The sequence below is a fragment of the Setaria viridis genome, chromosome 5 (genome assembly GCF_005286985.2).
Source record: "Setaria viridis chromosome 5, Setaria_viridis_v4.0, whole genome shotgun sequence".
In the NCBI taxonomy this organism is placed as follows: domain Eukaryota; kingdom Viridiplantae; phylum Streptophyta; class Magnoliopsida; order Poales; family Poaceae; genus Setaria; species Setaria viridis.
Window position 1 is genome coordinate 44,210,873 of NC_048267.2, and position 14,871 is coordinate 44,225,743.

The following is a 14,871-nucleotide window of genomic DNA, read 5'->3' on the forward strand; positions in this document are numbered from 1 at the left end:
TAAAACTAATTGCACAGATAGAGTCTAATTCGCAAGATGAATCTATTAAGGCTAATTAATCTATCATTAGCAAATGGTGACTGTAGCACCATATTGTCAAATCATGGACTAATTAGGCTTAATAGATTTGTCTCGCGAATTAGACTCCATCTGTGCAATTAATTTTATAATTAAACTATGTTTAATACTCCTAATTAATATCTAAACATCCGATGTGATAGGTGCTAAGGTGCTAAAGTTTAACAGAGTGTATCCAAACGGGCCCTAAAGTGTGTGTGGTGTTCGGACTCGGGTGGGGTTTGCTAAACTCGTGTATTTGTATCTGCCTTAATAAAATGACACGCAGCTCTCTTGCGCATTTTGAGAGAAAAAAATGTATGCTTAGATGCTACTGAATTTCACCTTGCGTTGGTAAGTTGGTGTGAACTCTATTGGAACCCTCTTTGGTTTGTCGGATCCTGCGTTAAGCAAACCCGATCATGCGACATGCAGCTCTCTTGCGCATATCGAGATAAAAAAATGTATGCTTAGGGTGTTTGGATCTTGGAGCTAAAGTTTAGTCTGTGTCACATTGAATATTCGGAAGCTAACTAGGAGGACTATATATGAGTTAATTATAATACTAATTACACAGATGGAGGTTAAACGGCGAGACGAACCTATTAAGTCTAATTAATCCATCATTAGCAAATGGTTACTATAGCAGCACATTATCAAATCATAGACTAATTAGGCTTAATAGGTTTGTCTCGCTGTTTAGCCTCCATCTGTGCAATGTGTTTTGTAAATAGTCTATGTTTAATACTCCTAATCAGTTCTAAACATTCGATGTGACAGAGACTGAAGTTTAGCCCTAGGGATCAAACACCCCCTTATTAGATGCTGCTGAATTTCACCTTGCGTTGGTAAGTTGGTGTGAACTCTATTGGAACCTTCTTGGTTTGTCGGATCCTGCATTAAGCAAACCCGATCATGCATCAGATGTGAATCTGAGAGCCAGACTGTAATGTCAGAGGAGTGGCTGTGAGAGGGAGGGAGAGGAGAGAGAAGACCGGCTTCACTGATGAAAGGAACGTTTCTTCCGAGGCGCTCTGCTGCTCTGAAATCAATCATTGTTCGCCTGTTTTTTATATCATTGACTTGGTAGCACATGCCTGCTGGGAAGCATATAATTTTGTGTTCAAGTTGCAATTTTTCAAGGACCCTTTTCCAAGCTAATCTGCAGTTGGGCACTTGATTAAACACAAGAGGCATCGGGTACCTTGCATATGGGGATGCAGGTGCAGACACGTCATCACACAAGAGCTTCGTTCGTTTATGCTAGTTCTTTATTTGTCCTACAAGCTCAGTGTCTTTTGCTTTTGGATTAGTAAACGATAATTAGGATGCAAAAGCACTAGTAGTTGAGAACCATGACATGTATGAATCGTCTGCTTAAACTTTTGACTCGCGGCGCCAAGTACTGTACTAAGATCTCTATAAAGCTGGCTCCAGAATGAGAGCGCTGACCATTGGCTAACAGGTTGACCGTCAGGATCAGGAGCAGCAGCAAACAGTAGCAGACCCGTTGACACGACCACGACGAGACCTGCTGCTGCTGCGAATGTGAACAACCACAACAAGAGCAGGGGTGCTGGTGTGCATGCACACTTGCACACATGACATTAGCATGACACCACCCGGCATTAGTGGTGATGCAATCACTGGAGGGAGGGAAAAGGAGACAAGCAGGCGGCGACAGCAGAGCAAGCATTCTTTTTGTCAATGCATGCTTCCTTGCCCATCCCCCCATGATCCTTCCGGAGGACAAGCGAACAGCACGGGCACGAAGCCATGTGCCTGAGAAAACTTTGGTTTACTGCAATGAAACAACTAGAGAATAATGATATTAGTTGGCTGGGTTAGGAGGCTAGGATATCGTCCTGCAAGCTGCTTCACGTACCGGATGAACATGTTCCATTTAAGCGAGACATTTCCTCCCAAAAATGGCCAAGCAAGAGCACGATGGTGGCCGTCGATCGGGCCACATTGTCGAAAGCAACGGCACTGTTGGGTGCTCAAGGTGTCTGGTATTTCCTCGTATTTTTGTTTGGTTTGGATAATGGAATTGATTGATCCAGCACCATCTGATCCTGCACATAGTTAGCTTAATAACGAAGAATGCGTTTGTGGCACCAAGATTTATGAGCACTTTTTTTTTGAAAACTCATGAAAAAAAACTTTATAATTTGACAATTCCATTGTAGATGAGGTGATTCCTCGAATCAAAGAACTTGTATGGTACCACGACAATCAGTCATTAGGGGTTTGGCATCAGCCACCAGGCAAGGGAAAAGCAACAATCATAAGATGGACACGTTTTTTCTTTCCAAAGACCAGATAAAACACGTAATTTAGCTTACTTGCAATTAAACGGCTCCAATTGGTAGCCTGTCTTCTTTGGTTTGCCCTAACTACTGTACGAACGTACCCTGAGTGGAGTATCAGATGCTAGCATGCTGCTGCTGCATCTTTTGCTGCTACAGAGAGAGACTGGCCCATCTGTAAGCAGTGTGGCCGCTCTGTTGCGGTGGATGAGAATGAGATGCTGCCATCGGGCATTCAGAGGCGTATCCCATCCGTACGATCAAAATCGAGCGGTATCAGCCAGCGTAAGCAGCGAGTGAGGGAGAGCATTAAGGCAGCAAGCAAACCACCCGGCGACCGATTCAAAACCGCCCAACTCAGCACAGCGGGCGGATTAGTAGTCGACTCCATTTCGCTTCCCATCCATTCCCCTTCGCCCCGGCTTCCCCCATCCCATCCCCTTCCCCTCCCCAGTTGGAAGAGCCGGCTCTCGCTCCCTCCCGATCCAGCCAGCAGGCAGCCGGGGATGGCGGCGGCGCCGCCGGACGGGCAGGAGAAGGTGATCGCGGCGGCGCAGCACATCGTCAAGTCTCTCGCCAGCTCCAAGAACGCCGCAGACGACATGATCCGCATCCTCTCGGGCTTCGACAACCGCCTCTCCCTCATGTCCGACCTCTTCCCCCCGCCCCCTGGCGCAGCCGCAGCCGCCGCCGCCGATTCCATCCTCGAGGAGGACGAGGGGACCTCCCAGGGGGACGGGCACGAGGAGGACGAGCCCGACCCCGACGACGACGCCGCGGCGCGGGCCGAGGAGGAGTGGGACGCCGCGGCCGAGGTGATCGAGCGCTGGGAGTCCCCGGACGCCGGAGACAGGATGGTGTTCGGCTCGCGGGAGGATGCCGAGGAGTACCTCGCCGCGGCCGCCTGCCTCGCGGGCGCGCCCGGCCCGCGCGCCGAGGCCGCGCTGCAGGCCGCGATGGCGCGGCTCGAGGACGAGTTCCGCCACCTGCTCATCCGCGGGGGTTCGCCGCTCGCCGCCGAGGACCTGCAGGCGTCCCTCCTCCGCCGGCTCTCGCTCACGGTACCCTCCTTCAACTCCTCCGCCGTAGACCTAGATTGCCCCTCCTTCGCCATCCACGCCGGCGAGGGCGGAGACGAGTCTGGCGGCAGGAGCTCGGTCTCCGATGACGAGATCTCGCCCTACCTCATCGCTCCGGACACCGTCGGCGCCCTCAGGGACATCGCGGACGTCATGCTGCGCGCGGGCTACGCGCCCGAGCTGTGCCAGGTCTACGGGGAGGTGCGCCGGGACACGCTCATGGAGTGCCTCGCCGTGCTTGGGGTCGACAAGATGAGCCTGGAAGAGGTGCAGCGGGTGGAGTGGGGCATGCTTGACGGCAAGATGAAGAAATGGATCCAGGCGCTCAAGGTCGTCATCCGAGGCCTTCTTGCTGAGGAGCGCCGCATCTGCAACCAGATCCTTGCGGCCGACCCAAACGCTGAGGAGGAGTGCTTCACTGAGGCGGCCAAGGGGTGCGTCCTGCAGCTGCTCAACTTTGGTGATGCTATTGCAATTGGGAAGAGATCATCAGAGAAGCTATTCCGCATCCTTGGAATGTATGAAGCGTTAGCTGAGGTGCTACCAGAGCTCGAGGGTTTGTTCTCGGGTGAGGCCAAGGATTTCATCAAGGAAGAGGCTGTGGGGATACTTGTACGGCTTGGAGATGCAGTGCGTGGTACGATTGCTGAGTTTGCCAGTGCCATACAGGGAGAGACTTCTCGGAGACCGCTGCCCGGTGGGGAGATCCACCCCCTCACACGTTATGTTATGAACTATGTACGGCTTCTTGCAGATTACAATGCCTCGCTGAATCAACTTCTTGAGTATTGGGACACTGAGCTGAATGGGGGCGATAATCCAAACATGACTCCGTTGGGGCATTGCGTGCTCATGCTGATCACACACCTACAGAGCAAGATTGATGAGAAATCGAGGCTGTATGAGGATGAGGCACTGCAGAACATATTTTTGATGAACAATCTGCTGTACATTGTGCAGAAGGTGAAGGATTCAGAGTTGAAGACATTGCTTGGTGATAACTGGATTCGCAAACGCCGTGGTCAGATAAGGCAATACTCTACAGGGTATCTCCGGTCATCGTGGGCTAAGGTGTTAGCTTGCCTGAGAGATGATGGGTTGCCACAGACAATGGGTTCGTCAAGTGCACTCAAGGCTGCACTGAAGGATAGATTCAAGAACTTCAACTTGGCTTTCGAGGATTTGTACAGGACACAGACATCATGGAGGGTCGTAGATCCTCAGTTAAGGGAAGAATTGAAGATTTCCATCTCGGAGAAGGTTCTTCCCGCATACCGTTCGTTTGTTGGGAGATTTCGGGGCCAACTAGAGGGAGGGAGGGGTTCTGCAAGGTATATAAAGTACAACCCTGAGGATTTGGAGAACCAGGTCTCAGATTTCTTTGAAGGGAAAAAGCCAAATGCTTGATGGTCAAGGTGAGTGCTAAATCCCAGACTGTGTTTCCATATAGAAGTCATATACATTATTAGAAGGCTATTTAGCCTGGCCCTTTTTTATGTTCGCTTTGTTGGATCTGTAAGAGCAAGTATGAAAACCCCTAACTGTTTATATTTTACAGGAATTTTATCTTTAGATTACCTTGTAGATCATGAAATTGCAGGAAACAGTCATAAATTTTCGATAGTTTTCTAATTTAGTAAGCAATAATTGTTGTAGATTCTTCATAGTTTCTAGTTTTCGTACTTATTGTCCTGAGGGATTCTGATACCTCAGTTGACAAAAATTTGCTAGCTCTTATCTGCAAGTTTGAATGATCCAAAGAATTATCCTAGAGAACTGAATGCTAAATCTCATAATATGAATTCTCTCCAGCTGTTTTTCCCAGCTGCCTTACTTCCAGAAGGGCGTATCCCCGTATGTTTCTTGTAATCCCTGCAGTTGAGAACATCATGTTAATGAAAACCACAATTTATCCTCTAAGATGCATTTTTGCATTTCAATGGCCTGAGAACATCATGTTTACTGAGGACCACAGTTTAGCCAGAGCTCTGCACAGTGCCTTTAGAACATCATTTCAGGTTTATTTTCCTTTCATCTGCTTCTTTTAAGAGAATACTGGCATGGCATATTGTCATTCATAGATGGATTATGGTCACGATAATAAAATTGCAAACTTAATGAAAGGGGTGATTTTTTCCACAATGTTATCATTTAACGTTAGTAATTCTGTAGTCAGAGAATCTTCTGTGAATCTGGCCAAGAAGCTAATCTTCTGATCCTTTCTATGTTCAGGGATGGTCATATCAATGGTGCAATCTCCTTTCTATGTTCAGGGATGTCTATATCAATGGTGCAACCTCCAAGTTCCATGCAGATTTTGATGATGCTAGTTCCAAACCCCGTCCAAATTTTATTGGCACTACTGTACAGGGAACTTGACCTTCCAAACATCTTTTGAAGGTCTGAAGATGGAAGCATAAACTTTTCCTGACTGACAGAAATGGTGTGAACTGCAAAGCAACCAAAATTGAATGATTTAGCTTGTCATCCTTGATCCTGCCAAGGTGAGTGATGACATTATTGAGGCTTGCACATGGAATTATGACAACTGAATCTGTCATGAGCTGTATAATTCCAATTCTTACATTTTGCCCTTCTTTTGTTGATTGTAACATCTCGTGACTATTGTTTGACTTCAAAGAATGTTGGTGCTTGGCATTTTTATGTACAATTATACTAGCAGTTATGTCCACATTTAACTTGTTGCAACCATTCTTATGTTCAGCAGTGTCTGTTGCAGCCTTTTGTTATATTCATTTGTTCGTGATATACAAAAAGTATAGTTACCTGTCAGGCAACTAATGGTGCTAACATGCTATTGATTGCATTGTCTTGTCAACCTCTGATCTCAAAGCAGCAACTTCATGATGACTTATGATGTTCTTAATCTTGTCAGTTCATAGGTGTTCTCGCTTAGTTCTGTTTGTTATTGTGCATTTGCTATCTGATTGATGACTTGTGACCTTTACTTTAATAGCCTACTTCCATACTTTGATATGTGCCTTCTGAATCATTTTTTTTCCTATAGATGCCTGAGGTTGCCTATTGTGGTCGTATGGACCACTGTTCATATGCACAAAATCTTTGATGAGTAAATATCCGACAAATGAAGTCTCATGTGTCTATTCATTACTTCATGTATTGCCTATTGTATATAGATACATGGTAGATATCTATATACATACATGGAAACTACAAATACTGAAATACTAGAAAAAACGTTTTGGAAAAACAAGAATTGATATGAAAATTTTGAACAAAAGGAGAAGAAGATGTTATTCCTAATTCAAACTGTTGAGAGTGATTAGTGTGAATTTTGACAAATAATAAACCACAAACTCTATAAAATCTAGAAAACCTTTTCAGTTTACATAGTAAATTGATACGAAAATTTCTGGAAAAACAAGAAGATGTGCTTCCTGAGTTCAAACTGTTGAGAGTACTTAATGAAAATTCTGAAAAAAAAATATAAATCAAAGGACAAAGGAACTAATAAACATGGCAGGCAAACTGTAGATAAGCTGTAATCTAGTACCTAGTCCCAGGAACAGGATATATAGTAATATGGAAATAAGTGAAGCTATCATGGCTAAATTCCAGGTATAGGACTTGTTCAACTTAAACATGATCAGAGGCTCGAAGCATTAGTGTTCCACACATGGAAGCATTATGATAATTGATAAGCTATCTATCTACATAGAAGTGATAAGGTGAGCTCACTAAACACTTATGAACACTAGAAATGGGAAGGAAAAAATAATCAAGTTCTACAGAGAATGAATCAATAGAGAGCATGGCAAAAAGTAATTCCTGATTTGACTAAACTTTTCAAACCCTGCTGTTTTGTGGTAGAGGGATAACACCATTGAAGAAGTCCCCAAAGTAGCCAGGTGGCTCATACACCAACTTGGCGATGATATCTCTGAGGGTGATCAACCCGTCCAGGTTCCCTTCCTCGTTGATCACATAGATCCTCTGCCTCTTCTCTGCGTCCAGCTTCATTATTATGTCCTTGACACTGTCCCCTCTACTGCACGTTATGATGCTCATTTGCCTTTCACCGGAGCTCTGCCTTGCATTTGCAATGAATTCTTTCGCTGTTAGCGTCCTGCAGATGGTAAATTGTTAAGTATCCAGCCCTTCTGTGTTGAATATTATGGTCGATTTGAACATAGTCTCTGGATCCTCTATGGTTGAACAATGTTTCTGAAAAGTGATGATGTTGCCATGTAAACCATCAATATCTGACCTGTAGTCTCGGTTCTCCGATGCCGTAAGGAGATGCTTGACATCCTTGATCATTATGCTGCCTACCGCCCTGCCGCTATCATCCACAACCGGTATGCCGCCAACCCCTTTTCTCCTCATCAGCCGGAAGGCCTTGAGCGCCGGCTCGTCCTCGCGAACCTGCCAATTTCACCTCCAGGATCATCACCGGGAAGGCGAAAAGCGCCTTTTCGCAACCACCGGAAAACAGAGTATCTGAATCAGAAATGTGTACCTTGACGATCTTGCTGAGCCTCATGATGGGCAGGCCGATCTCGGAGAGCGTCTTGGTGCCCCACTCCTCGAACCAGTGGAGTCCGACGCACTCGGAGAGCATGTGCACGACGGCGCCCTGCGTGATGACGTTGCTGATGGTGCCTTCGCCGATGTCCACCACCGGCAGGCTCTTCATCCGGTACTTGGACAGCAGCAGCAGCATCGTCAGGAACGTGTCGGAGCTCTGCAGCGCCAGAAACGGCGCCCACCGGAACGACCCGGAGATGTCCTTCACCTGCCACGTCGATCAAGCCATCAGCGTGGATGTGGAGGAGATCGATGGCCATTGATCTCACTCGCAAGGTTGCGAAAAAAACACCTTTGTTTTGTTGAACAGGTCTGAAGACGGCAGGGCTCCGAAGACTTCTGCGATCGCTCCTTCAGACTCCGCCGTTTTGGGCTCCCGCACGTTCGCGGCCGCGGCGGCGGCGCCCTCCAGGGTGACGGTGCCGAGCTTCGCCGCCAGCTCGTCGGCGCCGACGTCGGCCTTCGCCGCGGCTTCGGACTGGTGGAGGAGCCAGACGGCGATGCCGGCGAACTCGACGATGCCGATGTAGCGGTCGATCCAGCTGGCGTCCTCGGGCGCGTCGACGTTCCTGACGGGGGCGCTGATGATCCTGTTCCGGGACAGGATGTCGACGGCCTCGGCGAGCGTGGCGTCGGAGGGGATCTCCACCAGCTGCGCGCCGTCGAAGGTGTGCGGGAAGGAGGCGACGTTGATGCTGTCGAAGCAGCTGTTGAGCTTGTCGCCGTGGCTGATGTGCTGCTGCTCCACGTCCAGGCTGCCCCAGATGTCCTCCACGCGCATCCCGATCTCCGCCTCGGGGCTCCACGACCGTGCGCTCGCGAGCGGGCTCGCCTGCACCGCCGCCGCCTCCGGCCGCGTCCGCACCGCCTGCATGGCCCCGTGCTAGCTGCTGCTGCTGCGTTTTGCCCCTTCCCTGGCTTCTTCTACCTCGCCACGGTTTGTTTCTTCTTGGTTTTCTTCTTTCCTCATGCGCCGGCCAATCTGTGGTGTGCTCATCCAGTCACCCTATTTTGGTCCATGGTTTGCAGCCGAGAACTGAGGGGCGCGCGGATCTCACTCGGATGTGTTGCTCGTGACCATCGGCTTCGCGGGGTCGCAGGAAGCCGGCAGGTGCTTTGCAACCCGGCATGTGTGGATACGGCTGCGACTCTTCTGCGTACGTGCTGCATGCGGATGCTGAGACGCAGACATATGGGCTGGGGAGGACCATGAGACTACCTGGGCCTTTTTACTTTTTCCAAGAAATAACCGAGCCCGTTCCATTCAATGGGCTCAGTTCTGGTGCTTCGGCCGCCGTGCTGGGCCGCGAGATATTTTCGTACCCAACCCCTTTTACAAGTCATCCCTGCGGGATCCGTCCCGTTCTCTAACCCTCTGACATGTGAGTCCCGCAAGACCTCGGCCCACACGCCAGCGTCCGGCTGCGGTCGTGTTGATCCCCAGCTCCTCCTCTCCTCCCCCCGAAGGGCTACGACTAGTACACGCCCACGTCCCCACCGCCCACCGCAGCTCCGGCCCTCCCCAAATCTCAGCGAGAAATAGCGAGAGAAACAGAGAGGCGAGCCTAAAACCCTAACCCCCCGAATCGGATCCCGCCGCCGGAGAGCGGAACCCGCCGCCGCCGCCATGGAGCTGGGAGCGTTGAGCGACAGGGAGCGGATGTTGTTCTTCGAGGCCGCCTGCAGGAACGCCGAGGCCGCGTACGCCCAGAACCCCCTCGACGCCGACGTACGATGCATCTCGAACACTCCTCCTCCCGTTACCTTTTTCCGCCGGTTGGCTCGAGCTCCGCGCGATCTGATCTGATTTTAACCTGGTGGTGTGTTCGTTCCTCTCGCGCAGAACCTGACGCGATGGGGAGGCGCGCTGCTGGAACTGTCGCAGGTGAAAGCCGGGCCCGAGAGCCTCAAGTGCCTTGAAGGTATTCCTCCGTCTGATTAGACGATTCCGCTGGTCATAGATTGGGCGATTCGGATGAGCCCCTTTTTGTGAATTTTGTTTTATGTTAGCGGCCCTGTCTAATGAGTTTAGGATCTCAATGTGCGCTTTACGAATCCATAAATCCGCGGTTCAATCCCTGCATCATTTGTTAGGCCCTTGAACTGTATGCTGGCAGGGTTGACCCCCTACGAATGATTGCTGCGTGACCCATTGCGTTGTGGTTCCAGGCGTTCAGGAAATCTGTGACTCAATTCGTGCTACCTTGCTCGGAAAACTGCTGCTGTACTGGTGGTGGTTGGACTAACAGACTGGCTGCTAGAGTGATTTTTGGTCCCCTCTTTTTTATGTCTCACTAGTTCATCTTATGGATGGGTATCAAGTGCTCTAAGCTTTGAGTATTCACTGGAAAATTTCTAATAGTATATGGAGAGCTGATACTCGATAATAATTTGTATTTGGCACATTGAGTCATTACTGATGAAATCCAGTGGCACTTTTGAATCCGTAAACAGTTATGAACCACTTCAGGTGGTTATTGCTTATGTATCCATCAGGGGACTGGCTGCTTGCTTCCAGTTTTCTTCTGGTTGCTTGTTTGGTATAGTGAAGCTTACAGGGGCATTATTTATACCAACTACGTCTTAAGTATATGACGTTTAGGGCAAGGTATTAGTTGAAAAATGAACTAATTTGCATGTCCTAGTCTTTATTATGGTTGCTCACTTCAAGTTTTCTGTTGATTGCTTGCTTTTATTCATATTTACATGCAAGGTACCGATTTTCATATTTATGATGCATTTTGCATTGTTAAATGATAGCAGTATTGCTAGATTTTACTATTTGAGAGTTCATGATAGGATTATGTTGTGTGCATGACTGATTTGACCTTGTGCATGCGTGTAGGTTTCTGTCTTTTAATAGATGTTACTGAACAGGGTTCTAAATGTTTTACTAATTCAAATTGAATCTTGTTACAGATGCGGAATCCAAGCTGGAGGAGGCACTGAAAGTTGATCCCATCAAGGCTGATGCACTCTGGTGCTTGGGAAATGCTCAGACCTCTCATGGATTCTTCAGTGCAGATAACGAGAAGGCAAATGAGTACTTTGTAAAGGCAACCGAGTGTTTCCAGAAGGCTGTTGATGTGGTATGTGTACGCTGCTAGTTTGTGGGCTTCATTTATACAGATTTCCATCATTCCTTTATGTAACCTTCTGTATGTGGCCCCACCGCCACATGAAGTCAGATTGACATGGAAAGCATCTGGAAGAATGTTCATGGAAGAACTAATTTTATGTTTTACCATCCAAACTGATGTTTCTGCTGTTGTCTCTTGTTTGCTTTGGTTTAACTGGAAATTAACGTGCACTCCTGTTTGTAGGAACCTGCAAATGAGCTATACAGAAAGTCTTTGGACTTGTCATCTAAGGTGTGTTCTGCTCTCTCCTTTTTGTTCTGCAGGACATATATGCTGTTAAGCATGCATCCGTGCAACTGTTACTGGAGTCTAAACTAAGAAGATAATCTTACTGGATTTTAGTTTTGTGTCAGAAATCACGTTTCTTTTCCTTTTAACTTATTACATTCAACTGTTGTGCTTGTTACAACTTGCAGTGATAATAACAGAATGTTGAGAACTTCAATTATGATGTTTCATTTTAGCCGCATATTTGTATCATGCTTGTACGAGTGATAATCACTTGTATAAGATTGTTATTGTAACATTTGCTTTCAATTATCAGGCACCTGAACTGCATTTGGAGATTCAGAGGCAAATGGCATCTCAGGCGGCATCACAAGCATCCTCAGCCTCAAATCCAAGGGTAAATCTATCTTGCTCTGAAGGACAACTTAAATGCTTGTTTGCTTGAGAACAGTTCCATACATCATTTTTTGTATATTGGACTTGTATGATCTTATGACTAGACTTTTGTTAATAAGCCTTCAGATTTGTTAATTTGATAATGCAAACTATTGACTTTGTTGCTCTTTTAGATTTGGCAAAAGTACCTGTGTAGCACAACCTGATTTGCAAACATACTACTCTTTCAGCTTAGATTGCTCACCCTGCTGGCTCATTCTATTGCATGCATTGATCATAAGAATCTAAGATCCCACCCTTTGGATACTAGCCAACTTGCAGCATGAACAATGAAAAAGAGAAATTGTGGGGGTTGATTCGGTAGCCTTTTCCTAATTGATACTAAAATTCTTCTGTTTTACTTTTCTCATTAGTCATTACAAGCTATGTTATATTTCGACTAGCATTTCTGCTGTGTGGTTATTAGAAATAAAATGCTGTTCCCTCCTTTTTTAGTTACACACTTACGCTTCACTAATCCAGTGTATGGTATTCTAGTTCTTACATGAGTGTGTTCAATTAAGAACTAAACAATGTTGATTTTCTTTCCAAATGTTTTGATTTCATATGCCATTCTTCAATATGATTGTATATGCCAGTCAATATACAGTGTGAGCACAATAGAAGAGGGTGGATAGATTCGGGCAGTGGAACCAACATATTAGGCCAGTCACTGAGATTTTGCCTCTTGTCTCCACACTGGAGGGATTGCAGTGGGATTCAGATGCTGCTTTTAACTGAGCCATTTGGGGAACTCAATTTCCTATCCATTGAGCCCCTGTTCTGAGTTCTTGATTCCATGAATCTTTCTGATAAACAATTCGTCGTAACTCATAAAAATTATAAATCATCTAGACTTTTTGTAGTGTTGTGGTTTCACACTTGACTTACCCTGTCTAAGCTGACAATATTGTGTTTTCAGCAATCAAGGAAGAAGAAGAAGGATACTGACTTCTGGTACGATGTGTGTGGATGGGTGATCCTTGGTGTCGGCATTTTTGCTTGGGTTGGGATGGCCAGATCAAACATCCCCCCTCCACCACCGCCCCCAGCCAGGTGAAGGTGAACTGGATGCATCGCAGACAACCTTGCACATGGCATGCCTATGTTAAGTGCCTCGGACATGAATCTTGCTAGGAGTTAGTTTGTGTATGGAGAGCCGAGGGGATGGTGTTTCCATGTTACGGTTTGGTCAAATTTTCATGCCAGTTTTCCTTTCTACCCTTGATGAGGTTTCCTCTTTATCATCGACATACGGTGCTGGATAATTTTGTACTTGCAGAGGCAAAAACCATTACATGCTGCGATATTTGCTTTGTTCACTTTGATACACTGGATGTTATCAAAAGGTACCACACATCACGCGGTATCCTATTTTAGCAATGCATAAATAATTCTATGTATGTTTTTTTAGCGTTCGACAATTCAAGCTGCGTGTAAAAGATGATCGAATCTAGAAAGGCTGCGCGAATGCTGTAAGCACAAACACTGATAAAAGCTAATCGAATCCAGCTGTAGCATAAACACTGATAAAAGATAAAACGAATCCTTATGTAGCACAGACACTGATAAAAGATAATGGAATCCAGAAAGGCTGCTGGAATTCTGTAGCACAAACACTATCCATCCTTCAATTATTGGGCTCCAGGTGAAGGTTATTTGATTGCCTACAAAGTACTAATTCGTAATACTTCCATAGAACTTTTTGTTGAGTTCTACGAAGGTGGTCTATTTTTGTTAGGTACATGCATTAAGTTGAATGAGACTCGGATATTAACTGCCGCCCAGCACGATCAAATACGTGTGTCCGGCATGGCAAGTTGGGAATCTTTTGGCTGCTGGCCTGCCGCCTGCGTGAGGCGTGACCAAGAGGGCCCTTACGAAAAGCTTGCAACTTTACGAAGCTGTATTAGCACCCAATTGATGCTTGCTCCTCTCCCAATCTTCCCTCGTTTCTCTCCACTCCTAGCACACCAAACACACGAAACAATGGAGGCGGTGAGCGCTTCGCATGGCGCGTTGGGCCCCCTACTGGGGAAGCTCACCTCCCTGCTCGCCGACGAGTGTGCTCGCCTCAAGGGCGTCCGCCGCGAGATCCGGTCACTCCGATCCGAGCTCATCAGCATGCAAGCCGCCGTCCAGAAGTACACCAACCTGCAAGATCCTGACGTGGGGCGGATCCAGAACGGGGCTGCGCCCGGGCTGAGCTGTTGAATCATATCTAAAACAGTCTAATTTTATCTCCTAAGCCTCATTTTGTTAGGCTAAACAGCACATTTATTAAAGGGACTCCATGGTCTCGCCCGGGCTGCAGCCCGGGCAGCCCGGGCCCTAGATCCGCCGACTGATGTCCAAGTGAAGGCATGGGTATCACTGGTGAGGGAGCTGGCCTATGACACCGAGGATGTCATCGACAAGTTCGTCTACCATCTTGGCAACGGCAGCCCACCATGACCATGGTGGTTTCAAGGAGTTCTTCCGCAAGACCGCTCGCCGGCTCAAGACTCTCGGGTCTCGCCGCGGCATCGCCAACCAAATTGACGACCTAAAGGCTCGTGTCAAGGAGGTGAAAGAACTCAAGAGCAGTTACAAGCTGGATGACGTTGCTTGTAGCAGCACCTCTGAGCATCCCGCAAAGGATCCCCGGTTGTCTGCTCTTTTTGTGGAGGAGGCACACCTTGTGGGCATTGATGGTCCAAGAGATGATCTTGCCCATTGGATGGTGGAAGAAGAAAGTAGTTCGACAAAGCATCGCAAGGTGCTGTCTATTGTCGGGTTCGGAGGATTGGGAAAGACAACGTTGGCGAGGGAGGTCTATCGCAAGATCCAAGGGCATTTTCATTGTTGGGCTTTCATTTCAGTCTCTCAAAAGCCGAATGTGAAGAAAATTATGAAGGATTTGATCTCCCAGGTACCTTGCAAGGAAGAAGATTTTACAAAAGATATCGACACTTGGGATGAAAAGAAATTTATCGAGAAGCTAAGAGAACTACTACAAGATAAGAGGTAATTTCAATTACAAGTCGTTGAGAGCACTTTTTCTTAAAAGAGAAC

At 47.2% G+C, this 14,871-nt stretch overlaps 3 protein-coding genes and 1 pseudogene across 3 annotated transcripts; 3 read left to right on the forward strand and 1 right to left on the reverse strand.

The window, feature by feature from the left end:
• Positions 1–2,728: 2,728 nt before the first annotated feature.
• LOC117854728 (exocyst complex component EXO70B1) lies at positions 2,729–5,917 on the forward strand. The gene is made up of 2 exons (XM_034736957.2): positions 2,729–4,860; positions 5,678–5,917. Exon 1 carries the CDS (start codon positions 2,873–2,875, stop codon positions 4,850–4,852), a length of 1,980 nt encoding a protein of 659 aa, XP_034592848.1. The 5' UTR covers positions 2,729–2,872; the 3' UTR covers positions 4,853–4,860; positions 5,678–5,917.
• A 1,145-nt stretch (positions 5,918–7,062) lies between these two features.
• Positions 7,063–9,337, reverse strand: LOC117854729 (SNF1-related protein kinase regulatory subunit gamma-1). The gene is made up of 4 exons (XM_034736958.2): positions 8,307–9,337; positions 7,947–8,222; positions 7,695–7,852; positions 7,063–7,553 (listed from the first exon to the last, which is right to left on the reverse strand). The coding sequence occupies exons 1-4, from the start codon at positions 8,886–8,888 to the stop codon at positions 7,274–7,276; spliced, it is 1,296 nt and encodes a 431-aa protein (XP_034592849.1). The 5' UTR covers positions 8,889–9,337; the 3' UTR covers positions 7,063–7,273.
• A 163-nt stretch (positions 9,338–9,500) lies between these two features.
• Positions 9,501–13,220, forward strand: LOC117854730 (probable mitochondrial import receptor subunit TOM20). The gene is made up of 6 exons (XM_034736959.2): positions 9,501–9,743; positions 9,858–9,936; positions 10,934–11,103; positions 11,338–11,385; positions 11,699–11,779; positions 12,740–13,220. Exons 1-6 carry the CDS (start codon positions 9,642–9,644, stop codon positions 12,875–12,877), a joined length of 618 nt encoding a protein of 205 aa, XP_034592850.1. The 5' UTR covers positions 9,501–9,641; the 3' UTR covers positions 12,878–13,220.
• Positions 13,221–13,368: 148 nt separating this feature from the next.
• LOC117854731 (disease resistance protein PIK6-NP-like) lies at positions 13,369–14,827 on the forward strand (annotated as a pseudogene).
• Positions 14,828–14,871: the final 44 nt, after the last annotated feature.